General features: G+C 44.7%; 1 protein-coding gene and 1 long non-coding RNA gene across 4 annotated transcripts in view; one reads left to right on the top strand and one right to left on the bottom strand.

Moving 5' to 3' along the window:
• Positions 1 to 126: 126 nt before the first annotated feature.
• LOC133252817 (uncharacterized) overlaps positions 127 to 27,238 on the top strand; it is a 36,119-nt gene continuing 9,007 nt past the window's right edge. Inside the window, exons 1-3 of one of the 3 annotated variants that reach the window (XR_009738092.1) lie at positions 127 to 215; positions 4,038 to 4,127; positions 6,669 to 23,250. This is a non-coding gene — a long non-coding RNA (uncharacterized LOC133252817). Of the gene's footprint in view, positions 216 to 4,037; positions 4,128 to 6,668; positions 23,251 to 27,238 lie in introns of those variants that run through there. The other 2 variants (XR_009738091.1, XR_009738093.1) reach the window with 2 other exon arrangements.
• Positions 23,138 to 27,238, bottom strand: part of GABBR2 (gamma-aminobutyric acid type B receptor subunit 2) — a 368,988-nt gene continuing 364,887 nt past the window's right edge. Inside the window, exon 19 of the mRNA XM_061425770.1 lies at positions 23,138 to 25,255. Coding sequence (XP_061281754.1) covers positions 25,090 to 25,255 — 166 coding nt within the window. The 3' untranslated portion in view covers positions 23,138 to 25,089. The remainder of the gene's footprint in view (positions 25,256 to 27,238) is intronic.

The following is a 27,238-nucleotide window of genomic DNA, read 5'->3' on the forward strand; positions in this document are numbered from 1 at the left end:
CGGGCCTCGGCCGCCAGGACACGCCCCGGCACGCCCTCTGCCGGCTCCTCCTTTCCCGCCTACTTCAGGCTTTTCCTCATTGCCTGTGCGCCATCTTTACTGGGGGCAGCTTCCGGCATGAGGCAGTCCACAGGGTGAAGGCGTGGTGTCTCTGAATTAGTTCACCCGCGGAAGGGAAGCTGAAAGAGACGCGGGTCCTCCGGTACACTGCTCTGGTAACTCGCGTAATGGCGTGGAAGGGTGGTCCTTTCTCGCGCCTCATGGGCCTCCCGCCTTTTCTCCCCAGGTACCGCTCCGGTCACCGTCGGACGGCGGACCGCGCGGCCATTGGCTGAAAGGGACGCCCTGCTCAGTGTCGCCACATCCGGCACTGCTCTCGGCTTGTGGGGCTCGTTGGCTCAGTACCCGCGGCTGTTTATTCGTGATTCACCCCTGACCGCGGCGGCCTCTCCGCCCTCCGTCCCAGCCTCCTTTTCTGGCTGCTTGCGTTACCTGGGGCGCCTGGTCCGGCTGCTACCCTGACGGAACCCGGTGCCTGACTGGGGCTGGACTCAGCAAATTGTGTACACAGACAAATAGGCCCTGATTAACTCGCTCAACCTCATGTCTCATTCTACCACTTGACCTTAAGTTTTTCCCCTTCCCTCCTGTCAGGCGCATCTCTTCTCTTAGGCTGTAGAACCCATTTCTGTCCACCTCTTTCGAGGCATCACGGTGCCCTAGCCCTTTCTTAGCTCCTCTCCCTTTAGCTTCTCTTTCTCTGCTGCTGCTGCTAAGTCGCTTCAGTCGTGTCCGACTTTGTGCCCACCAGGCTCCTCTGTCCCTGGGATTCTCCAGGCAAGAATACTGGAGTGGGTTGCCATTTCCTTCTCCAATGCATGAAAGTGAAAAGTGAAAGTGAAGTCGCTCAGTCGTCCTCGACTCTTAGCGACCCCATGGACTGCAGCCTACCAGGCTCCTCCATCCATGGGATTTTCCAGGCAAGAGTATTGGAGTGGGGTGCCATTGCCTTCTCCAATCCTTAACAAAATTCTCGTTTCCGGGTTAATTATGCCCAGAGACTGAGACTGTCTTTGCCAGTACAGTAATTTTTTAAATACAGGTTCACTGCAGAAATTATAATAACAGTATTTCCCAAGTTCCTAGTATACGGGATAATGTCTCTTAATAAGCAAATGAAAAGAAGTAACATCCTCCCAACTGTAAAAGGGCCACAAGGTTAAAACTGTTTTGATAGATGATTTCTAAAACTGTTTTTCCTATCTTCCCCTTGTGTTGCTGGGAACTAAATTTGCATTCTTTGTTACTGATTAATGCTGGCGGGCCTTCTTGCTAGTTTTGCTTGTTCCTTTTAACCCCAGTCTCAAGACTTTCCTTAAATACTCCTGGTTTCTCCCAGAAAGCAGGACGGTAATTTTCAGGAAGTTAGTCTGCTACTGTCCTCATTTGCTGTCAAATCAATAAATTTCGTTTTCCTTTATCCTTAGAACCTTCCCATTATCTTCAGTCTGTATTGGGAAGGAGGACTGAATTTTCATTACAAAATCAGTGATATGTTAATTATACTGTTGTTCCAGCCAAAGGGGGGTTTGAAAGCAATAAAATCCAAATTTAGTTCAGGTGTACCTTTCTATGAGTTGGTTCCTGGTATAGTCAGTCATTCCTTCCAGTTGGGTATCAGGGTTAGGACCTATTACCAATGTTGGTAGAGGTTGCTCCCGAGGTTATTCCTCCAGGGATCCTTACATGGCTTGTGCCACTGCCTACAAGGACTAGCACTGCCAGGTTAGGAACAGATCTCCCTTCTTTTCTGAATTCAGTTCAGTTTAGATGCTCAGTTGTTTCTGACTCTTTGTGACTCCATGAACTGCAGCACGCCAGGCCTCCCTGTCCATCACCAACTCCTGGAATTCACCCAAACTCATGTCCATCGAGTCGGTGATGCTATCCAACCATCTCATCCTCTGTCGTCCCCTTCTCCTCCTGCCCCCAATCCCTCCCAGCATCAGAGTCTTTTCCAGTGAGTCAACTCTTCGCATCAGGTGGCCAAGGTATTGGAGTTTCAGCTTCAACATCAGTCCTTCCAATAAACACCCAGGACTGATTTCCTTTAGATGGACTGGTTGGATCTCCTTGCTGTCCAAGGGACTCTCAAGAGTCTTCTCCAACACCACAGTTCAAAAGCATCAATTCTTCGGCACTCTGTTTTCTTTATAGTCCAACTCTCATATCCATACATGACTACTGGAAAAACCATAACCTTGACTAGACAGACCTTTGTTGGCAAAGCAATGTCTCTGCTTTTTAATATGCTGTCTAGGTTGGTCATAACTTTCCTTCCAAGGAGTAAGCGTCTTTTAATTTCATGGCTGTAGTCACCATCTGCAGTGATTTTGGAGCCCAGAAAAATAAAATCTGCCTCTGTTTCCACTGTTACCCCATCTATTTGCCATGAAGTGATGGGACTGAATGCCATGGTCTTAGTTTTCTGAATGTTGAGTTTTAAACCAACTTTTTCACTCTCCTCTTTCACTTTCATCAAGAGGCTCTTTAGTTCTTCTTCACTTTCTGCCATAAGGGTGGTGTCATCTGCATATCTGAGGTTATTGATATTACTCCCGGCAATCTTGATTCCAGCTTGTGCTTCCTCTAGCCCAGCGTTTCTCATGATGTACTCTGCGTATAAGTTAAATAAGCAGGGTGACAATATACAGCCTTGACGTACTCCTTTTCCTATTTGGAACCAGTCTGTTGTTCCATGTCCAGTTCTAAATGTTGCTTCCTGACCTGCATACAGGTTTCACAAGAGGCAGGTCAGGTGGTCTGGTATTCCTCTTTCAGAATTTTCCACAGTTTATTGTGATCCACACAGTCAAAGGCTTTGGCATAGTCAACAAAGCAGAAATAGATGTTTTTCTGGAACTTTCTTGCTTTTTCCATGATCCAGCGAATGTTGGCAATTTGATCTCTGGTTCCTCTGTCTTTTCTAAAACCAGCTTGAATATCTGGAAGTTCACGGTTCACGTATTGCTGAAGCCTGGCTTGGAGAATTTTGAGCGTTACTTTCCTAGCGTGTGAGATGAGTGCAATTGTGTGGTAGTTTGAGCATTCTTTGGCATTGCCTTTCTTTGGGATTGGAATAAAAACTGACCTTTTCCAGTCTTGTGGCCACTGCTGAGTTTTCCAAATTTGTTGGCATATTGAGTGCAGCACTTTCACAGCGTCATCCTTCAGGATTTGGATTACCGTATTTTTCTTCAATACTGTATAAATTCCAATTTCCATAAATCTGGATCCACATGATCAATATTGCTAGAGTTACTTTGGTTTTAAAGTAATTTGTGTGAAACTACAAGCACAGAGGGTGGGACACAGTAAATGTTAACTATAATTAAAACTCAGTAAAGAAGACCTCTAGGCAAAAGGCAGTAAACCATAGACAGGATGTTAGATTATATAGTAGAATTCACACCATTTAAAACTTGGAAATACTACAATTACAACTGGAGATTTTAGCACCACTTTTAGCCTTTGTGAGATTTGCTGGAAGACAGCCACAAAAAACAAAGATACAGAGATCAGAATGCAGTGATAAGGTTGAATCAATTAAATAGGGATTACTTAGTTTTTTTATATTATGCTCCATGTCATTTTGACATGGAGACATTTTTGTTATCTAGAAAGATTTCGTGCCAGCAAATACTTTGTCATGAAAATTTGAAAATAATAACAAAGTTAACCAATCTAATCTCTTGGAAGTAAAAACAAATTTTCTAAATAGCTATTGGGTAAAAAGGAAAGTAGCTGCCATTATGAACTATTTGGTGGAGGATGTTAAAGGCAGTAAAAGCTGTGCTTATCAATATTCAGCTTGAATGCTTAGTCACTGGTGTCATATGGACCTCCAGTATTTGAATTCTAGCACCAATGATTATTAATCGTGTGATCTTGGGACATAGACTAGAACACTGCCATTCTTGTGGGTAAAGAGTTGGAAGGGGTATTGCACGTTTCTCAACTTTTTCATCCTGTTACAGGTTGAATTGTCACCCTTAAATTCGTATGTTGAAGTTCCCACCCCAGTATCTCAGAATGTGACAGTGTTTGGAGATAGGACCTTTAAAGAGGTAATTAAGGTAAAATGAAGTCAGTAAGGTGGGCCCTACTCCAGTTTGACTCATGTCTTTATAAGAAGAGATTGACGCACACATACACACCCACACATGCATGGGTGCTCAGATCTGGGGAAGACAGCCATCCACCAACCAAGAAGAGTGGCCTCAAAAGAAATAGCCCTGTTGACACCTTGATGATGGATTTCTAGCCTCCACAATTGTGAGAAAATTAATTTCTGTTGTTTAAAGCCCAGTGTTTCTTTAGGGCAATCCTAGCAAACTAATACATTCCCTGAACAACAGAGAGCTTCCTTGGAAACCCATCACAGCACAGTTCATAATGAATTAGAGCAGCCATGAATACCCTCTGAAACTTTATTTTATAAACATAAATACCTGCAAATTCATATCAGTTTAATATAAAGTATTTTACATTAATTTCTAAAAAGCTGAACAGTGGAACCCTACTCCCAACCACTTCCACACCGAGGGATGGAGGAGAGGCAGGGTTACAGGCCCCAGCTGGGGTGCTATGTGTCGGGAAACCTGGTCACTGGAATTTTCATTGGCCCGTTATAACCCCTCTGGGCTTTGGTTTCCTCATCAGTAAAATAAGGATAACAATTCCTCCTCAGGGCATCCCATTGAGTGTTTGTGAAGACTAAAAAGTAACTATGGAAAATTTAGGGGTTGGTATCCCTAATCTGCAGTAATGTTAACATGCTCATGGTGGGAATTCCGTGGTGGGCCAGTGGTTGGGCCTCTGTGCTTCCACAGCAGTGGGCACGAGTTCCATCCCCAGTCAAGGAACTTGGATCCCTCAAGTTGCAAAAAACAGAAAAACATGCTCTGGGTTGCTCCAGGGGAAAAGATGAAGATGGTAAAAATAGATTTAAGTTTTAGGTTTAGGGATGTTAGAGGGAAACTTCTGTTAATCTGGATGCATTAATTGCTGTGTGTTCTCGTGGATGCACTTTTGGTTATTGCATCAAAATATAGTAACATCCTTCCTCTTCTTCCCCTTCAAAATTTAATAACATCCTTCCCCTTGAAGAATAGTGTGTGCTGCAAAGCTAGAGGTTGTCAGAAAGCGACACCTTGTGGCCTCTGTGGTGTACTATCCTGGGGTATATTGGGCGTTCCCAGGCTCTGAAAAAGGTGGCTTAAAACTCAACATTCAGAGAATGAAGATCATGGCATCTGGTTCCATCACTTCATGGCAAATAGATGGGGAAACAGTGGAAACAGTGACAGATTTTTATCTTTTGGGGCTCCAAAATCACTGCAGATGGTGACTGCAGCCATGAAACTAAAAGACACTTGCTCCTTGAAAGAAAAGTTATGACCAACCTAGACAGCATATTAAAAAGCAGAGACATTATTTTGCCAACAAAGGTCCATCTAGTCAAGGCTATGGTTTTTCCAGTGGTCATGTACGGATGTGAGAGTTAGACTGTGAAGAAAGCTGAGCGCCGAAGAATTGATGCTTTTGAACTGTGGTGTTGGAGAAGACTCTTGAGAGTCCCTTGGACAGCAAGGAGATCCAACCAGTCCATCCTAAAGGAAATCAGTCCTGAATATTCATTGGAAGGACTAATGCTGAAGCTGAAACTCCAATACTTTGGCCACCTGATGCGAAGAGCTGACTCATTTGAAAAGACCCTGATGCTGGGAAAGATTGAAGGCAGGAGGAGAAAGGGATGACAGAGGATGAGATGGTTGGATGGCATCACCGGCTCAATGGACATGAATTTGAGTAAACTCCGGGAGTTGGTGATGGATAGGGAGGCCTGGCGTGCTGCAGTCCATAGGATTGCAAAGAGCTGGACACGACTGAGCAACTGAACTAAACAGGGTCATTTGCTAAAGGGCTTAAAGTAAAGTAAAAGTCGCTCAGTGGTGTCCAACTCTTTGTGACCCCATGGACTGTACAGTCCATGGAATTCTCCAGGCCAGAATACTGGGGTGGGTAGACTTTCCCTTCTCGAGGGGATCTTCCCAACCCAGGGATCCAACCCAGGTCTCCCACATTGCAGGCAGATTCTTTACCAGCTGAGCCACAAGGGAAGCCTCAAAGGGCTTAAAAGAGGCACCAAATCATGTTCCCTTTCCCCACAATATATTGTAAAGAGGAAGGTTAATAATTTGACATCTTTAAAACATATATACTTTACATATTCCTTCAGCCTGTTTTTTAGTGAAGAGTAGTGAAACATTTTCTTTTAACGAAATCATGTATTTCTTTGTATTCAATATAAGAGTTTATTACATGCACTAATGAACATTTTTTATTAAGTAATTTGGAGTTGCCTTCAATATTGAGTTTTTTTATTTATTAATACTTTGGGACAATTTCAGTTCTCTTATTAAGGAAGGAGTAGTCTTATTTAAAATATGATTTAAAAATTTTAGGCTTTCTGGTCAGGAAAATGTCATCATATAATGTCTAACATTTATTTTTGAGTAATATTTTCAATTGATAATAAGCCCAGAGAATTAATGTTTATTTGACAGTTTTTATTTTTAAATATATTTATGATTTTGTTCTTTCAGTGTTGCTGTTGCTGCTGCTAAGTTGCTTCAGTCATGTCCGACTCTGTTCGACCCCAGAGACGGCAGCCCACCAGGATCCCCCGTCCCTGGGATTCTCCAGGCAAGAACACTGGAGCGGGTTGCCATTTCCTTCTCCAGTGCATGAAAGTGAAAGTGAAGTTGCTCAGTCATGTCTGACTCCTAGCAACCCCATGGACTACGGCCTACCAGGCTCCTCTATCCATGGGATTTGCCAGGCAAGAGTACTGGAGTGGGGTGCCATTGCCTTCTCCTTTTACTGAGATATAATTGACTTATAGCACTGAATAAATTTAAGGTGTATAGCATAATAATTTGAGTTACATACATCATGAAATTATTATTATAATAAGTTTAGGAACATCCATTATCTCATGTAGTTACAGAATTAAATAGAAAATTTAATGGAAAAATATTTTTTCCTTGTAAAGAGAATTCAGGATTTACTCTCTTAACTTTCATATATAACATACATACAGCAGTATTAATTATCTGTATCATGGACATTTTATCCCTAGTACCTATTTATCTTATAACTGGAATTTTGTACCTTTGACTTCCTTCGTCCATTCCCCCCCCATACCCTACTTCTGACAACCATAAATCTAATCTCTTTTTATGAGTTTGTTTGTTTTTGAAGTATAATTGACTTAAGAAACTGTTAGTTTCTTATACACAACATAGTGATTTGATATTTCAGTACATTTCAAAATGATCACTGCAGTAAATCTATTTATACTCTGTCCCCATACAAAGATTAAATAATTATTGATTATATCCCCCAGACTGTACATTGCATTCTTGTGACTCATTTATTTTGCAACTGGAAGCTTGTACCTCTTAAATCTCCCTCACCTATTTCTCTCCCCCCCTCAACCCCCTCTTCTCTCACAACCACCTGTTTGTTTTTTGCATCTGTTTCAAAAACCCTGTTTCTCTTTTGTTATATTTGTTAATTTCTTTTATTTAGTTTATTTTTTTTGCCACACCACCTGGCATGAAGGATCTTAGTTCCCCAACCATGGATCAAACCTGTGCCCCCTGTAGTGGAAGCTAGGAGACTTAACCACTGGATTGTCAGGGAAGTCCCACTTTTCTTTTTTTAGATTCTGCATGTAAGTGAAATCATACAGTGTTTACTTTTCTCTGTCTGATTTTGTTTTTACTTAGCATAATGGCCTAGCTTTATCTGTGTTGTCACTAATGGCAAGATTTCATTCCTTTTTGTGGCTATGTAATATTCCATTGTGTATATATGCCAGATCTTTATCCATTCATCTGTTGATGGGCACTTAGCTTGGTTTCATATCTTAGCTATTATAAATAATGCTGCAGTGAACATAGAGGTGCACGTATTGTTTTCAAATTAGTGTTTGCTGGATTGTATGGTAGTTCTATTTTTAATTTTTTGAGGAATCTCCTAGTGGCTGCACCAATTTACATTCTCACCAACAGTGCATGAGGGTTCTCTCTTCTGCACAACTTTACCAACACTTACTATTTGTTATCTTTTTTATAATAGCCATTCCTATGGGTGAGGTGATAGCTCATTGTAATTTTAATTTGCATTTCCCTGATGATTATGATATTGGGCATCTTTTCATATGCTTGTTGGCCATCTGTATGTCTTATTTGGAAAAATGTCTGTTCAGATCTCTGCTGCCCATTTATTAATTGGATTGCTTGTTTTTTAAATGTTGGGTTGTATGAGTTATTTGTGTATTTTGAATCTTAACCCCTTATCATATAAGTTGCTTGTAAATATTTTCTTTCATTCAGTTGGCACCCTTTTTGTTTTGTTGATAGTGTCCTTCACTGTGCAAAAGTTTCTTGGTTTGAAGTAGTCTCATTTGTTTACTTTGGTTTTGTTTCCCTTGCCTAAGGAAACGTCCAAAAAAGAAACAAATGCTGCTAAGATTGATGTCAAAGAGCATACTGCCTATGTTTTTTTAAGTCTTTAATCCATTTTGAGTTTATTCTTGTGCATGGTGTGAGAAAGTATTCCAGTTTGGTTATTTTTGCATGTAGCTATCTAGTTTTCCCAAATACATAATTTTAAGGGAATTTTATTTAAATTTATTTTTTAGTTTTATTTAAACACACAAATCATTTGCAAATAAGATTCTCACTGACAGTTTTCCTATTAAAATATTGAAGTAGGCAGACAGAGAAACAATGTTTAGTTTTGGATGTATACTTCATAATGTCACATGATCTCAGAAGTTAAGATAGGCTTCCCAGCTACCTGGCAGGGTCACTGTAACATAACAAATGTCCACTACATTGATCAAATTTTGCATGATTGAACATAATGGAAACTCAGTTCCATGTGTCCAGCCCACACTGCACAGCATTTAGTTGTAGACTCTTGAAAGAAATGACCTGACATTGAACAGTTTTATTTTATATTCCCTTTCGAATTCTGAATGTTAACCAGATTCTGGAAAAGCAACTTCAGTTCCAAGGAAACTTTCCTTTTTAATTGTTTTATATTTTAAAGAATCAAATAATGTGGGAGAGTATTTTTTGTTTAATTTTCACAGATTTGTAAACCAGAGAAATGAAAATCCGAACCTCTTGTATTTTGTGTTCTTGGTGGGCTTGGCCAGAAATGTAGCCACATCAGTTAATGGGTAGGGAAAAGAAATTCCTATGGGAAACTATCAAATCTGGCACTGTCATCATTTCTTCTCTAGTGTCTCTGGAGTTAGACTGTCTGGATTTAAATTCTGGCCCTATCATTAGATGTGTGACTTTGGACAAGTTACTTAACCTCTCTGTGCCTGAGTTTCTTCTTCTGTATATCTGAGGATAATCTTTTTTAAGAAATTAAAAAGTATATTTTTTTGTTTGAAGTACAGTTAATTTGCTCAGTCCTATCTGACTCTTTGTGACCCCATGGACTGTAGCCTACCAGGCTCCTCTGTCCATGGGATTTTCCAGGCAATAGTCCTGGAGTGGATTGCTATTTCCTTCTCCAGGGGATCTTCCCAACCCAGGGATCGAACCTGGGTCTCCCGGATTGTAGATAGACACTTTACCGTCTGAGCCCATCTGAGTCCCATTTGGCTTCCCTGGTGGCTCAGACAGTAAAGCGTCTGTCTACAATGCAGGAGACCTGGGTTCCATCCCTGGGTCGGGAAGATCCACTGGAGAAGGAAATGGCAATCCACTCCAGGACTATTGCCTGGAAAATCCCATGGACAGAGGGTCCATGGGGTCGCAAAGAGTCGGACACGACTGAGCGACTTCACTTTTCACAGTTAATTTACAATGTTGAGTTAGTTTCAAGTATACAGCAAAATGATTCAGTTATAACTAAGGATAATCTTAATACCTCTTCTGTAGTGTTTTTACATGTGAGATAAACCACCTAAAGTGCTTACACAGTGTCTGGCCTATAGAAAGCATGTAGTAAGTGTTGGCTACTATTATTAGTATGAGTTTTAGGAATCATAGGTTTTTTGAGCTAGTAGGACTCTCAACATTCATTTGATCCAGATCCTTGTCCAAAATCTCTAATTTTTATTCCAGTCTAGCAGATAAGATAGTTTTTCTATTTATTGCAGGTCATTAACAGGGTGCTCTGAACTCTTTTAAAAGGTAGTCAACTAGATGGTAATCTCCCTTCAAGGAGGAATAATGTTTCTTTAAAAATGTAAATGCTTTTGAACTGTGGTGTTGGAGAAGACTCTTGAGAGTCCTTTGGACTGCATGAGATCAAACCAGTCAATCCTAAAGGAAATCGGTCCTGAATATTATTGGAAGGGCTGATGCTGAAGCTCCAATATTTTGGCCACTTGATGTGAAGAACTGAATCATTGGAAAAGACCCTGATGCTGGGCAAGATTGAAGACAGGAGGAGAAGGGGACAACAGAGGATGAGATGGTTGGATGGCATCACCAACTTGATGGACATGAATTTGAGCAGGCTCCGGGAGTTGGTGAGGGACAGGGAAGCCTGGCGTGCTACAGTCCTGAGGTCACAAAGAGTCGGACACAACCGAGCAACTGAACTGAACTGAAAAACATAAAGTGGTCATTGTCCTGGAGGTGGTGTGCATGGTGATGGGCGCATGACCCGTTAGTCCATGCACGTTTCAGGAGCTGCCTTTCTCCTTTCCATTGGGTTATTGGGAATCTCGCTCCAGGGCTGAGTGCAAACAGCCATTTGGTGATTTTCTCTGCTGTTCACATGCACTGCAAATCTTTGGGAGCACAGGGGGAGAGGGAGAATTGAGATAACATAGCTCTATCCTACTGTTTCAAGTGAAGATTGAGAGTAGAATACAGCCAAAGTCACTTGATCACTCACCTGCAGAGAAAAGGCAAGTAATAATATACATGGGTTAAGTGGGTTGAGTACAAGGGGAAAACCCTGTAGTGCAGGCAGAGTAATAAATGTCAGTGGACACTTGGCTGTGCTATTGGGTAGAGTGGGGAGTGGTGCTGGCCATGGTGAGCTAAAGAACATAAGACCTGTGGAAAGGGGCATCTCTGCTCAGCTCTGTTTCCAATAGCAACAACAAAACACTCTGAAGGCAAACAGTGTACAAATAAGAGCAAGTGCATCTGTTTGCCCCATATGACATGCATGTCACCAGTTTGCAACCTCCAAACAAAGGTCTTTGGGCTTACGCATTCCAACTTCTCACCTGATATAGGGATTCCCTGTCTAGCCTCCCTATTTGAACACTTCCGGAGAGTGGCCACTTCCTCATGAGGCTCTCTGCTGAACCGAAACTGTCTCTTTGAACTGGCTGCAGGTTGTCCTCCTTTGTCCCTTTGTAGAGATGAGGAGTAAGACACATCTTTGCTAGATGATGACTTCCCACAGGAGGTAATAGTTGTCATGCTGGGCTTCCCCGCTCCCCCCGTCTTTCTTCAGCTGTGACATGACATGGTTTCTGGGCCTCACTCTCTGGTTCCTGTCCTCCAGAGCTGCTTGTCCAGAAGCCTCATGATGAGAACTGTAGGTATAAGGGTAAGGCAGCCCTTGTACACACTTTGGAACTTTGATCTCTAAGAGGCCAAGCAAATAGGGACATCTGTCCTGCCAAGTCCTATCTTCCTCCTTTGACATATTTTGGGTCCATCAGAGAATGGGGAAAGAAAGATCTCACTTTTGCAAAGCCATCTGGAAAAGTGGAGGGGTTTTACTGAGAAAGGAGTTTCTTTGAAGTTGATAGGTGTTTACCCTGGGACCCTGAGATGCTCAGAACAGAAGGAGATACAGAAGCCTACTCTGGAAGTTCAGCCTTCTCCTCTTTCCTCAGCCTCTTAAGATAGCTGAAACCCCCAGAACCTTCCTCAGTGTCCATTCAGCCCATGGGAAACCTATATCCTATTTTAATCCACTTTATGGGAATGCTACTGGCTACCTTGGCCCTCCTCCTCCCCTCAGGCTGGGCCATCTTTTCTAGCCCCTTTCTCCACACTCTAGCAGCACCAGCTCTAGGCATTGGGCAGTCCAATGGTTCTGAAATTGAAGGTAAAAAGTGTTGCCAGTCCTTTATTGCTGAAGGGGAGAAGGTATGTACAAATACTTCGGGTGCCCCTAGTCTTACAGGGGTAGGAGAACATGTCTAATGCCCACCCTGCTCCCTAGGGCATGGGAAAGCGATGGCTGTTGCTCCATGAACTCTACACTTTTTACTTCCTCTACTTTTGACCACCAGTCCGCACTCTACCATCCTTCAGGCTGTATGTATGGGGTCAGAAGTGATTAGTGAGTGAACGTGCATGTTGGGCCTGCTCTGCAGAAATCACATGAAATCACAACTCCGTATAGGCCCTGCATTAAGATAACAGCCTCACATCTGGTGGCCCTTTGAACTCGGAATGGAGGCTCTAAAATCAAATCCAGAAATGCTGGTAGCATTCCACCATGCTTTCCCAGTGCTAAGTTAGAAGTTACTTTGAAGTAACCTCTGCAAACAGTGGGAAGAGGGTGGCCTGGATTTTCTCCCTTCCCCGGGTTCTTCCCATACAGTGCAGACTGCTTGAGTTTTGATAAATGTGCATGAGACACTTTCTCTAGTTTCAAGAAATGGTCTAGGTAGAATTGTTATATGGATTTCCCCCTATTGGGTGAGCCATTGTAGCATGAAGTTGTGAGAGGGAAGGGGTTCAATGCATGGGTTTCCTCTTTTTAAAAAAACTTTTTTGAAGTATAGTTGATTTAGTGTTGAATTAACTTCTGCTGTATAGCAGAGTGACTCAGTTTTATACATATATATATATATGTTCTTTTGGGAGAAGGCAATGGCACCCCACTCCAGTACTGTTGCCCAAAAAATCCCATGGATGGAGGAGTCTGGTAGGCTGCAGTCCATGGGGTCGCTAAGAGTCGGACACGACTGAGCGACTTCACTTTTGCTTTTCACTTTCATGCATTGGAGAAGGAAATGGCAACCCACTCCAGTGTTCTTGCCTGGAGAATCCCATGGACGGAGAAGCCTGGTGGGCTGCAGTCCATGGGGTCGCACAGAGTCAGACACGACTGAAGCGACTTAGCAGCAGCAGTAGCAGCATATGTTCTTTTTCATATTCTTTTTCATTCTGGTTTATTACAGGATATTGAATATACTTCCTTATGCTATACAGTAGGACCTTGTTTATGCATCCTATATGTACTACTAGTTTGCATCTGCTGTTAATAATCTCAAACTCCAAATCCTTCCTTCCGCCACCTCCCTTCCCTTGGGAATCACAAGTCTGTTCTCTATGAATGTCTGTTTCTGTTTCATAGATATGTTCATTTGTGTGGTAGTTTAGATTCCACATATAAGTGATATCAAATGGTATTTGTCTTTCTGACTGACTTGGCTTAACAGGGTAATTTCTAGGTCCATTCATGTTGCTGCAAATGAAATTGTTTCATTCTTTTTTATTCCTGAGTCATATTACATTGCTTATATATGTAACACGTCTTCTTTATCCGTTGATTTGTTGATGGACGTTTTGGTTGCTTCCGTGTCTTGGCTATTGTAAATAGTGCTGCTGTGAACACAGGGTACGTGTATCTTTTCAAATTATTTTGTCTGGGTATATGCCCAGGAATGGGATTGCTGTATCATATGGCAACTTTAGTTTTTTGAGGAATCTACAGACTGTTTTCTATAATGACTGCACCAGTTTATCTTCCTCCCAACAGCTTCCCTTTTCTCCACACCCTCTCCAGCATCTATTATTTGTAGACTTTTTAATGATGGCCATTTTGACTGGTGTGAGGTGGTATCTCATTGTGGTTTTTCTTCCCTGGCTGCACTGGATCTTTTTTGCTGCTCGTGGGCTTCTCTCGTGGTGGTGTGTGGACTTCTCTCATTGTGGCTAATGGGATCTTAGTTCCCCAACCAGGGATTGAACCCAAGTCCCCTGCATTGGAAGGTGGATTCTTAACCACTGTACCACCAGGGAAGTCTTTCATACAGCAGTCTTTATTTAAAGTCTATTTTGTCCGGTATGAGTATTGCTACTCCAATTTTCATTTCCATTTGCATGGCATACTTTTTTGTATCCCCTCACTTTGTATCCTTAGATCTGAAGTGAGTCTCCTGTGCTGCTGCTACTGCTGCTAAGTCACTTCAGTCGTGTCCGACTCTGTGGGACCCCATAGACGGCCTCCTACCAGACTTCTCTGTCCCTGGGATTCTCCAGGCAAGAACACTGGAGTGGGTTGCCATTTCCTTCTCCAATGCATGAAAGTGAAAAGTAAAAGTGAAGTCACTCAGTCACATCTGACTCTTCGAGACCCCATGGACTGCAGCCTACCAGGCTCCTCCGTCCATGGGATTTTCCAGGCAAGAGTACTGGAGTAGGGTGCCATTGCCTTCTCCAAGTCTCCTGTAGACAGCATATATATGAGTCTTGGTTCTGTATCCATTCAGCCAGTCTCTGTCTTCTGGTTGGAGCATTTACTATATTTACACTTAAGGTAGTTATTGATATGTTTGTTCTTGTTGCCATTTTGTTAAATGCTTTGGATTTATTTTTGTAGCTGTTTTTTTTTTTTTAATTTCCTTTTTCTTTTGTTATCTTGTAATCTGATGACTCTCTCTCTCTCTTTTTTTTTTTTTTTGGGTTATGCCCTTGTGGCTTGCGGGATCTTAGTTCCCTAACCAGAGATTGAACCCAGGCTCCCACAGTGAAAGCGCCAAGTCCTAACTACTGGACTGCCAGGGAACTCCTTGACCATCAGGGATTGCTTTTTCTTTTGTGTGTGTGTGTATCTGTTTTAGATTTTTGGTTTGCAGTTAACATGAAATTTTGATATAGCAGTCTGTATATATACAAGATTGTTTTACGTTGGTTATCTCTTAATTTCAACTGCATTTCCAATGTTATGCATTTGTATTCTCCTCATGAGAGAGTATAAAACCTTGCTGGCTTTGATACCATATTTGTATGCACATGATTTCCTATCTCTACTGTATGTTTGCTTTTACCAATGGGCTTTTCCATTTTAATTCTCTTGTTTCTAGAAAAGTTGTTAGAGAAGTTCCTTTAGCATTTGTTGCAGAGCTGGTCTGATAGTGCTGAATTCTGTTAGCTTTTGCTTGTCTGTAAACCTTTTGATTTCTCTGTTGAATCTGAATGAGAGCTTTGCTGGGTGTAGAGTATTCTTGGTTGTAGGTTCTTCCCTTTCATCACTTGAAATATATATCGTGCCACTTCCTACTGGCCTGCATGATTTCTGCTGAGAAATCAGCTGATAACCTTATGGTAATTCCTTTGTATGTTATTTGTTGCTTTTAATATTTTTTTTCTTTGTCTTTCATTTTTGTCAGGTTGATTATTATGTGTCTTGCTGTGTTCCTTTTTGGTCTATCCTGCCTGGGACTCTGCGCTTCCTGGACTTGGGTGACTGTTTCTTTTGCCATGTCAGGGAATTTTTCACATGTCAGTGAGTTTTTCACATTTTAAAAATCTCTTCAAATGTTTTCTCAGGTCCTTTCTTTCTTCTCCTTCTGAGACCCCTATAATATGAATGTTGATGCATTTAATGTTGTCCCACAGATTTCTTAGACTAACCTCATTTCTTGTCATTCTATTTTCTTTATTCTATTCCACAGCAGTGATTTCCATTAGTCTGTTTCCCAGGTCACTTAATTGTTCTGCCCCATTTATTCTGCTATTGATTCCTTCTAGTGTATTTTTCATTTCAGTTATTGTTCATGTCTGTTTGTTCTTTAAATCTTCTAGCTTTTTGCTAAATACTTTTTGTATTTTCTTGGTCTCTACCTCCATTCTTTTTCTGAGATCTTGGATCATCATTGTTCTGAGTTCTTTTTCAGGCAGATTGCCTATCTTCACTTCACTTAGTTATTCTTCTGGGGTTTTCTCTTGTTCCTTTGTTTGGAACATATTTCTCTGTTATCTAATTTTGTTCAACTTTCTGTATTTGTGGACTCCTTTCTGCAAAGTGCAGGATTGTACGTCTTCTTGCTTCTGGTGTCTGCCCCTTGGTGGGTGAGATTAGGCTGGGGGCTTGTGCAGGCTTCTTGTGGGAGGTAACCACAAATAGGTTTACCTGTGTTTTCATTTTAAGATCATCTGCTGCTAAGTCACTTCAGTCGTGTCCGACTCTGTGCGACCCCATAGACGGCAGCCCACCAGGCTCCCCCGTCCCTGGGATTCTCCAGGCAAAAACACTGGAGTGGGTTGCCATTTCCTTCTCCAATGCATGAAAGTCAAAAGTGAAAGTGAAGTCGCTTAGTCGTGTCCGACCCTCAGCGACCCCATGGACTGCAGCCTTCCAGGCTCCTCCATCCATGGGATTTTCCAGGCAAGAGTACTGGAGTGGGGTGCCATTGCCTTCTTCGTTAAGATCATCTAAAACAAATTAAATAGGTATATTCTGGGTCATCTGAGTCCAGCTAATTCTGTTGAGGCTATTTGTTGTGCTGTGCTCAGTTGCTTTAGTTATGTCCTGACTCTTTGCGACTCCATGGACTGTAGCCTGCCAGGCTCTTCTGTCCATGGGGATTCTTCAGGCAAGAAGACTGGAGTGGGTTGCCATACCCTCTTCCAGGGGATCTTCCCAACCCAGGGATCGAACCCAGGTCTCCCGCATTGCAGGTGGATTCTTTACCCTCTGAGCCACCAGGGAACCCCTAGGCTATTTAAAAAGTATAAAGGGTGTATTCCGGCCTTGGACTGATGTGTTCAAATTTCCTCTGTCCATCCCAGCTGTGTGATACAGGACAGCACTCACACCCTGTGCCTGAGTGCCTTTAGCTGCAGAAGTGTGGCAATAATCATTCCTACTCTGGGGTCCCTGTGAGATCTAGGTGAGATTATGCTTGCAAAGCCCTGCGCCTAGTGCTTAATGAGCATCAACACTCAATCACCATTCGATTTGTGTGTATTATCTGGATGGCCCCACGATTGTCTGTAGCTCATGAGAAAAAAACAAAGGTGGATTTAATAGAGAAGTGATGTGTTAGAGTTGAGCGAAGGCCAAATGATATTACAGTGTGCTGAATAAATGAAGTTTTCACAGTAGTTTAAATAAAGAAAAGCAGTGTGATAATTGAGTTATCACACCAGGCAGGCTGAACTCAAAGAGACACGCCTGGGAACAGTTGGTACTGTGCTTGTGTTAAGAGCTGCAACTTATTTTTCAGCAAAACCTCATTTATTCCTTTAAATCTGTGTTGTTAAGATGTTTTTATTGGTCTTGTCATTTTCTGTGCATTTAAGTCATAAGTCTATTTGGCTTTTATATGGAAGATATAAGCATGAGTTTACATTTAGTTTGAACATATTTAGGTAACTCGCTGTATAATAAAGCAAGTTACCTAATGCATTTTAAAAGGTATCCCTGTGGTTTCAAGTACTACCCTAGGTCTTTTGCATTGGAATTCAGATGGAGGGAAAGCAAATGTTCTTCCTCTTGGTGGAGGGCTCTAACTCTCCTGTTAGGGTGTGGTGGACCAGAGCAGAGACCTTGAGCATGACCTCAAAATCAAAGCCTGCCCAACTGACAGCTCTTCAACACCACCAGTCTGCAGGCTGGTGGCTTCTCCAGTTTTAACCCCTGCCAGAGCTTTGTGTGTGGACTGGATTTTGTGATCCAGTTGACCACAGCGTTACTGGCTGTGTTAGTGTTGTGCTAGTCGCTCCATTGTGCCCGACTCTTTGCGACCCCGAGGACCACAGCCCACCAGTCTCCTCTGTCCATGAGATTTTCCAGGCAAGGATACTGGAGTGGGTTGCTATTTCCTTCTCCAGGGGATATTCCCAACCCAGGGATAGGACCTGGGTCTCTTGCACTGCAGGCAGATTCTTTACAGACTGAGCTACTTTCTAGTGTTTCTGCCTTTGCAGTCAGGATCTTTGAGATGTCTCTAAGGGATAAAATGTTTCCTGTTACTTAAGTAACCTGGATGTCAGCAGGGGTTACACTGCCTAGTGAGATCTAGAGGGGATTAATCCAAACTTCCCATCCCTACCATACCTGACTCTGGAAAAGGCCAGTGCCTTTCCAGTATATGTGTGGATTTCCACAGACCTTGTACTTATGCTAACCTCTGGCTCCCTGTTTCTGCTTGTGCAGGGAGATTATTTTCCCCTCTGCATTTTCTTTTATCCCTACTTTGACTTCCATCCAGATGTAGAATTTGTCCCTTTCTTTCATTTCCACTAAAACCCCTAAGACTTCTACTTGTATAGTAAACTTTACTGAAGGTTTAGAGGTATTTTGTGGGAGAGAGTATAGGGAAGGGTAGAGGAGATTTTATTTTATAGTAAATGAAGGACAGGGGAGCCTGGCATTCTGCAGTCCATAGGGTGACCAAAGAGTCGGGTATGACTTAGTGACTGAACAAAATGACTTGACATCAAATGTTTAATGCTTCTGTTCTTTCAGATCTTTTGGCCACTCTGCTGTCTTCCTCTCTCACTTTTCTCTTTCCTTCTACTCCTGAATTTCTAGTCCTTTCAAATGGAACTGTTCCTCTCTCTCTATTTTAGCCTTGTCTTCAGAATTTCACTTTTCTCCCCCACCTCTTGTCAAGATAGTCTCCCTAACAATGATGTCCTTCCCAAGATGCATTCTGTTGTTAGGGAGTTAGATTGTGGGCTGCACTCTGCACTGATTGAAGCTCTTCACTTTACATTCCTCTTATCTGGGAATAAAACAAATATCAGCTTAGTGCTTACAAAGCACTTTCACCTACATGAGCCCTTGGGTGAGATATGCCCATTTTACAGATGTGGAACCAGAAGCTCAGAGAGGTTGAGTGAATTATCCAAAGCTACATAGCCAGATGAGCTGGGGAGTAGAAATCTGCACCCAGATCTGAAGATTTTCATCTGTGACCCATGTCTTTGTACATAGGATGAATGCTGTCTGAACCTTCCGGCATCGGAGGCCGCATGGATTCCAGTGTAGATGATTAACATAGGATAACCCAGTCGGCCTAAACAGGGATCGTCAGGGCAGCCCCAGCAGACCGTCGGTGTGTGCATTCTGCAGGAGGAGGACGACCAGTTCCCACCCCATCCCCACTCTCCCTTCCCTCTTTTGCTGGCTAGCTCTTTCTCACCTTCAGGTCTAGGTGTAGAACTGGCTACACAATGTGTGGGACTCAGTACAAAATGAAAATGTTGGGCCTCTTGTTCAAAAGTTAAGAATTTCAAAATGAGCAGAACATTAAGCTAAGTATTGGACTCTTGGAAGCAACTATACCATCACATGCCCAGGAAGGCAGACCTGTAGGGAGGTTACACCCCCAGGAAGCATCCTCTGGCTGCCCATTCTGAGCTCCCACTTTGAGCTTATTACATGCTGTCTTTGTTTCTTCTTTATGCACCTGATCCCCTGTTACTTTGTGACACACGTGTCCTGTTCACTGCTGTTCCCATGTTCCCAGCACAGGCTCTGACAAAAAGCAGGGGCTTAGTAGATGCCCTCTGGGGGTTTGGGGCCCTTGGAATTGGGACCTGGAGGAACCAGGTGGTGAATAGTCATGTCCAGGCAGGACCCACCCAGGCCTGTAAGAGTTTAGAACCATCGTGACTGAGGCTATGGGACTTGGCAGAGGTTTAGGGCATGGGGTACAGGTTGGGTAGGGACTAATTTTCTCTTCAAGAGACTGTTAATCATTAATACCCAGAACCTCAGAGACCCGACTGCTCAGCACCAAGTAAGCTGTAACCAGTCGGGGAGATGGGGCATAGGCAGAGGACAAGCTCAGAGAGCATGGAACAGACAGCTCCTTCCTGGGGCTACACAGCCTGACCCACACTGGGCCTTCCTTAGCCTCCTTAGGCTTCTAAGGCCCCCTCTCCCCTTACCTGCCCTCTTTGCTCAGTGGTGGGTGTGGAAACGGATATATTTTCCTAATGTCTCCTCATAGCTAAGGGAAAAGAGGGGGGCAGAATTCTCAAAGTTTCAGACAACAGACAGCCTCAAAGGCAAGTATGTCTTTAGGGATTGCTGATCCTTGAGCCCAGATGATGTCAGAGCTGTTTCTCTTTTTTCATTTCTCTCCAATTGTAAGGCAAGATTTGAGACTAAACTCTGGCTGAAACCCTGGAAGGGCTCTGATTGGCTGGGCTTAGGTAATGAGCACATCTTTAAGCCAATCTGTGTGTCCAGGGAATTGGACTTCCCTTGTGGCTCAGCTGGTAAAGAATCTGCCTGCAATGTGGGAGACCTGGGTTTGATCCCTGGGTTGGGAAGATCCTCTGGAGAAGGGAAAGGCTACCCACTCCAGTATTCTGGCCTAGAGAATTCCATGGACTATATAGTCCATGGGGTCACAAAGAGTTGGGACACAAGTGAGCGACTTTCACTTTCTTTCTGTGTCCAGGGAAGGCAGCAAGGATGGTTCCTCCAGGGTCCCTCCCATAGGTCCCTCTCCTGCCCTAACAAACAGAGCTGTGTTGCCAGGGGAGGGGCAGGAATGGGCAGGACAGGCAGAGCAGCCAGTGACTACTGGTGTGTTTTCTTTTTTTTTTTAAACCCAGCACCACCTCCTCTCCCTGTCCTTGGCTTCTGAGCCTCTGGAGTCCGATCCCATGAGGATTCTTCTAGAGAGGAGACTGCTGAGCATGGAGAACAGTCTGGAAGGTCAGGGCTCTGGCTGGTGCCCCAGGTTCAGTGTTTTCTAGAAACCTTTCCCACCTTCCTTCAGAGCATATCATCCCAGGGTCGTCTCCACAGCACAGGGTAAGGAGACTACCAACCAGCATTTTCTCAAAGTGCTTCAACTCCGGAATGCTTCTCTTTGAGGCTTGGAAATAGTCTTTATTTTAGTTTTACCTCGAAAACAAGCTAATCATAACCAAAGAAAGTCAAAGAGACCCCTAAATGAAAGAATGAGGTGCCCACCATTCTTGGGTCCTTTCCTTTAGACTTCAGTTACCACAGAGCTGCTCCCCAAGGTCAAGCAAGGCATGAAGAACTCTACTGATGATGGTGATGAGCATTTTCTTCAGTCCCGTGAGAATTTTCAAAAGTGTTAGGAAGAAAGGCTAACGTTTTCTTCAGTTGATTCCTTATTTAGTGGGGAAATAGGAAGACTTCTCAATAACCTGAGGTGGTGAAACAGTGTCTCCCTACTGTGGTTGCTCTGGGTCAAGTGTGAGGAAGAAGATGTATCTCAAAGTGGGAAAAATCCAGGCTCCATGCCTGCCCTCTCAGGACTGTCTGCTTGACCTTGGCTCCTGTCACTGGTCCTCAGCTTAGCCTATGTGTGAAGTGAGGGGTTGGACAAGCTGACCCCTAAGGTTCTTCTTAGCTCCTAATTTCTTTGAGTCTAGATCAGGTAGAGAAGGCGGATTAATCAGGATTCTGGTTCTGTCCCTGCCTTCACTGTGACTCATTTGGTGACCTTAGATAACCTTGTTGGACCTGTTCCCCACCCTTGACCATCCTGTCACAGAGGAGGGCTGTGTAGAAGGTGGCCAGGATTCAGAAGACCTGATCCTTAGGCTCACTACTGAGGATCTTGTGCACTAGGAAACTCCAGCCTGGATCCAGCCTTCTAGTGAAGTCTGTGGTCCAGCCCCCCATTTTGGGGACTCTCACCCAGTCACATGGCTTCAGGCCTCCCTGGACTGCTTTGGCCACATTGGCCTTGCTTAGTCTTCCAGACCTGGAAACTAATATGGACGTGCCTCAGCCACAACGTTCAACTCTGCAGGAGCCTCGTCAGGGACTGTTCCGAGCCAATGAGAAAGCTTGATGCTGGGGGAATTGGGGACGTGGAGGAAGTAGATGTACCTTCCATCCTTGGGGAACTCGTGGTCTGTGGCGGAGAGGAAGGGCCAGCATGAGCCTGTACCCAGTGTGGTGGGAGAGGGACAGCAGAAGAGAACATTTCCGGTTGAGGGAACTAAGAGGGCGTTTTGGATGAGACCTTGAAGGATGGGGTGGACTTGAGATGGAGCTGTAGACTGAGGGCCAGTATGGTGAAGGAAGTGCAGTCTGTAGGGCCCAGGGGAGGTGGGTGATGTATCTGGAAGGAGCTTGGGACCAAATCTCCACAGGCTGTCATGGCCTGGAGTGAGAGTCAGGCCCAGGGAGGCAGTGAGGCTTCTAAACTGGTCAGGAACCTTTTGGTTGCAACTACTGGGAACTGAACTTGAACTAACCTAGGCAGAAAGAGTGATTCATTGAGAGAACCGACAATCTGAAGATCAGGGGTCTGCTGTCCTTCAGAAACAGCTGACCCTGTGCTTGGACACCACCATCAGGACACATCTCTTGATCCTGTTTCTCTCTATGCTGGCTTCATTTTTCTCTTCTGTGGGCAACTTCTCTGCCTTGGAAAGAGACTTACTGGCCCAGCTGAGGTCAGGTTCCCTCCCCAGGACCTATCACCAGAAGGCAGCAGGGCTGCTCTGCTCCTGTCTGCAGAGGCAGCATCTGAAGGAAGGGACATGCTGGGCAGACTCCCCCAGAGCTACCCCCCGAGTTTCTGAGCAGAAGGCTATGGCCTGATCTGACCTGCATTTGGGGAAGAGTAGGCATTAAAGACAGTTTTTTTCCTTTTATTCATAAAAACAAATTTGCAACAATTTATTAAAAATTTATACCATGCAATAGGGGTATGAGAAACTCCTCATTTACATTTGATTCTGGCAGTTCCAGTCTAATTTAAAGCATTTGTGCACTAACGTTCATTGGAAAACACCTTCAGGCTGAAGCCTCTTAGGAAATGTATGGTGTGTTTGCTGCATATAAAAGAACAGAATCGTTAAATAGCTAGAGTCACTTCTGTGGGTCTTGTTATTTGTGGGGAAATTAAAAAAAATTGGGTGAACCTACAGTATCATTAAGACAGAGAATGTACTGTGTGGGTTACTCTAGAAGACTGTGCACGCTCAGGAGTCACAACGGGTCACGGATGCACACACTCACCTCCGACTGTCCGATACTTTTGTTTTTTTTTCCTGCTATGCTGGATTAATATTTCTACAGGTATTGTTTTTGTGTGTGTGTGTGTGTGTGTGTGTGTGTGTATACATTATGTACAATGAATTGTCTCTTTCCCCTTGAAAAATTAAATGTGATCCTTTAAATTAAATCTGGTTTGGTGAAATCAAGAAAGCAAGTAAATACTGTAATACACAGTGAGTGACAACACCGATTTTTAGTGCCTAAACAGACAGTGACTTCAACTTGACCTGTGATGTGTTAACATTTTTTTTCCCCCTAAAAGCTACGTTCCTCCATAACCTCTCTTTGGGGGAGCAGGGGGGAATGCTATGCTACGTGAAATAGGGTGTTTTGAAATGTTGGCGATGGTTGAGACTCCCATGGGCCCTTTTGTCAAAACCTGGTGGTGACAGCGCTGTATTCCCGACTTCCGTGGTCTGGGAAGAGATTATTGCCTGCCTGTTGAAGCTGCCATTAGGTTTCTTTAGGGAGTTGAGCGACTGCTCAGTTGTGCAGACGTCCCGGACACTGTCATTCAGGCCTTTCTTTAGCAGAGAATGAACCTGTCTAGGAATGTCACAAAAGTCATCGGGAGCCCCTCTCCAGCTGGGTGGATCCTGGCAGAGGGCTGTGCTGGGTGCTTCTCTGGGCTGCAGCCCTGACTGTCCTGAGGGCTGAAGGTCATGGTCATCCTGATACCTCACGGGTCAGGGCCGCTTCACTGATCGGTAGGAAGCTTTTCTGGACAAGATCAAGTTTTGATCCTCAGAGCGACCCTGTGAGGTAGGCAGGACGGGTGTTATTTCAACCCCAGTTTGTTAGTGAGGGGAAACAGGCTCAGAGAGACACAAGAGACCTGCCCAAGGTCATGGAAGGAGTTAGCAGTGGAGCAAGGGCCTGAACCCAGGTCTGTCTCACTCCCAGGCCGGTGCTCTTTGGGGTTCCTTAAAAGGGAAGAGTGATCTTATGAATGAGAATCACTATGCTGATTGATTACCCCACCCCGCCCCTCACCCCCCACTAGGGCAGAGCCCGCCAGCTTGTCTGGATGAAGGCTGCCTTCTGGAAGGTAAGGGAAGCGCTCAGCTAACACTCTCCCCATGACTACAGGGGTGTTCTCTAGCAAATGCCCCCGATTCACTTTGGTCATAAACAAAGTCAGTGGAAAAAAAACAAAACAAAACCCCAGCCAGCCCTTGGGCCCTGATGAGAGAGGTTAAAGTGCACAATCTTTCTTTATCGTGTTTGCTGGGAACGGACATTCTATGATTAGCTCGGGTGCTCCCCTTATTATGGGGAGCACCTAATAGGAACACAAAGACATGGCCGACTGTGGGTGAATGCTGCAGAGCGTGTCTGCAGTGACGTGCCCTAAATCCCCACGGTCCCGGAATGGGTGTTATTGTGTTAATGTGTGAGTCAGCCTACTCCGGTACCCCAGCCCTCGGCCCGCAGAGCTGTGCCCGGCCCCACTTCCCACAAGACTCCCTGTTCCAGGAAGGCTGCAGTTGGCCGGACTGGCCGCTGGAGGCCTGGCTGCCCTGCCTGCCTCCTTCCCCAGAGGGGAGAAGGGCTGGCCTGGGGGGCCACAGCCAGTGGCGTGTGTGGAGAGGCAGAGGTGGTTTCTCCAGAAGCCTTCGCCTCTTTTCAAGGCTGCTCAGGGCCACTCAGTGACTTCTAGCTGGAGTTCTAGCAACTTTCTCCTTGTCTAGGATTTTTTTTTTTTTTGCAAAGTTTCAAATATCCTAGCTCCTCTTCCTTTGCAGACATGAAGGAAGAGGTTATTTTCATTCCTCTTCTTTGTGAAAGAATAAAAACTTCACAAATAAGGCGCGAGGTCAGGTGCCAAGTGCCCCCCATCCTGTGCACTGCATGCCATCTGAGCAGTCCCACAAGGCCAGCCGTGGCGCCAGCTTCTCCACAGCCAGAGCTGACAGTGTTCCTGCAGCAGCTGCCTCTGCTCTGTGTGGTTCTGTCATGGGGGAGGCCCCGGCCCCAGGCCTCCCACCCTTACAGGCCCGAGACCATAACTCGGAAAGAGGGTGGCACGTGTCTGTGACGGGGGCTGGCGGTGGGGCTGACGCAGGGGCTGACACAGCTGGCGTCCACGCCTCCAATGGACGGGAGGTAGGCGTGGTGGAGGATGGGGAGCTGGAGGGACAGCCGGCGCTGGATGCTGCGGCAGGGAGAAAAGAAGGGAGGAGTGTTAGTGAACGCTGGCTGGTTGTGCTCACCAGGAAGGCCCCTGGACTCGCTTGGGCCAAGAAGCTGATGGTAGGGAGTGCAGTTCTCTCTCAGTCCAGGGTCTGACTTCCTGTCATCCAGTCACTTACCTATCTGGCAGATGTTTAATGCAGGCCTACCTGTACCAACTGCTGCCCGGCAATAACCACGGTGACAGTAAGCAGGGAGGAGGCAGGCTTCTTGAGCTTCCAGTGCTTCCTAAGAACAAGACTTTGCCCTTTGAACAGGGCTTTGCTGCAAACACAGACAGTTCTCTACTCCTGCAAGTCTGCAAATGGACTTGGCTTTGGGTTCCATCCCTGAAAGGCTTCTCAGCTGCTCTGTCCTTGCTCATTGGCATCCCTGATGCTGGCCAGTTCCAAAAGGTTCCTTCCTGGTCTTGTGGCTTCTTTGGTGACTAGTGTACTCTTTCCTACACTGGAATGGGGCATTCAGGGCTCCCCAAGATCTGCTTCTTGCCAGGTTCTTCAGGTGAATATTCTACCTGCTCCCACCAAATATTTTACCCTCTTGTGGCTAGTTTTCCCTAAAACCCTGCTTATGGGCAGTCTTCCAAGCCTCTGCACATGCTGTTTTCCCAGCCTAGAAAGCTCTTCTTCTGCTTTCCCTCTAAGGTCCAGTTTAAATGTCATCTGTTTTGTACTACCCCCACCCCCACCGCCAGAAAATGAGCTCTTTCCTCCTCTGAGCCCCCAGAACCCTTGGCAAATTCCAAGAAATGCAGTTACAAAACAAACAAACAAACAAACAAAAAAACGACAACCTGGGGCTGGGTAAGCAGGATGACAGAGGAGGAGCAGAGACTCCCTGCTCACCGCCTACCCTTCTGCCTGCCTTCTCATTAGTCCTCACGGCCAGCAGGCAGCAGAGTCACCTCAGTTGTTGTGAAGACTGCTTTGGGGGATGTGCACGGGCCACTGATCTCCTGCTCTGCTGCATCTTGTACAATGCTCCACTGCATCTGGGAAGTTGCATTCCCTGAACTCTTAGGCCTCCTTGTGTCCCACAGGCCATTCAGGTGGGAAAATCCCTAGACCTTCACAGAAGCCACTAGGCAAAAGAAGTATTGCTAGTCCCATGATAAAGATGAGGAAAGGGTACAGAGAGCCTGCTCTTCTGGGTACAGAAACAACCAGAACCAGGGAAGGTGAGGCTTCTTCTGATGAAAGACAGTGCTTTATGGGTGGTAAATCAACTCACAGGGCACCTGGTGTGTAGGCAGGGTGTTGGTGAGGTTCTGAGACTCATGGAGCCAGAGGCAGTGCTACCCCCGCTCCCTAAGGACCTGCTGGCCAGAATGGTGTCTCCCAAGTGCTCATGAGAGACTAGTGTGTCGGAGACCTCATTTTGAAATTCAAGTTGAACTTGTATAATGTCATTGGTGTTGGCAAAGAGTCCAGGAAAATGGGGAGCTGGAGAATGAACCTGACCTGGGAAAGGGTGTTGTGCCTGAGCACCCTGAGCAGTGTGGGATCTGTGTCCTGCTGTCAGAGCCACGTGCTCTGCTGTCTGTTAGGATCCTGTTTGCTTTTTCATTAATTCAGTACTGGAAGCTGTGTTCAATCCAAGGGACATAGGAAGGACTTACACCTTCCTTTCAAGGTGCTTGCATTCTAGTGCACGGAACTCATAGGTAGATCACTGATGAATGCCATGTAACCATCAGTGATTATACTGGACCCATCAGCTTCAAGGCCTTGGAGCTAAGTGGGTCGAGAGGCTCTTAACTCTGTGACTACATGGCCCCAAATGACACTGCAGTTGGTGAATGGGCTCCTTTTGCTGGCTCCTCCCCCCATGTTGTCACTTCCTAGGGAGCAAGTTTCAGGGCTGACATTTCTAATTGCTGCTTCTAATCTGCCGTAAACTGGGAAGAACTAAAAATTACCAGTGGGGACAAAGCTGCCAGAGATGT

This window comes from Bos javanicus, chromosome 8 (assembly GCF_032452875.1).
Source record: "Bos javanicus breed banteng chromosome 8, ARS-OSU_banteng_1.0, whole genome shotgun sequence".
In the NCBI taxonomy this organism is placed as follows: domain Eukaryota; kingdom Metazoa; phylum Chordata; class Mammalia; order Artiodactyla; family Bovidae; genus Bos; species Bos javanicus.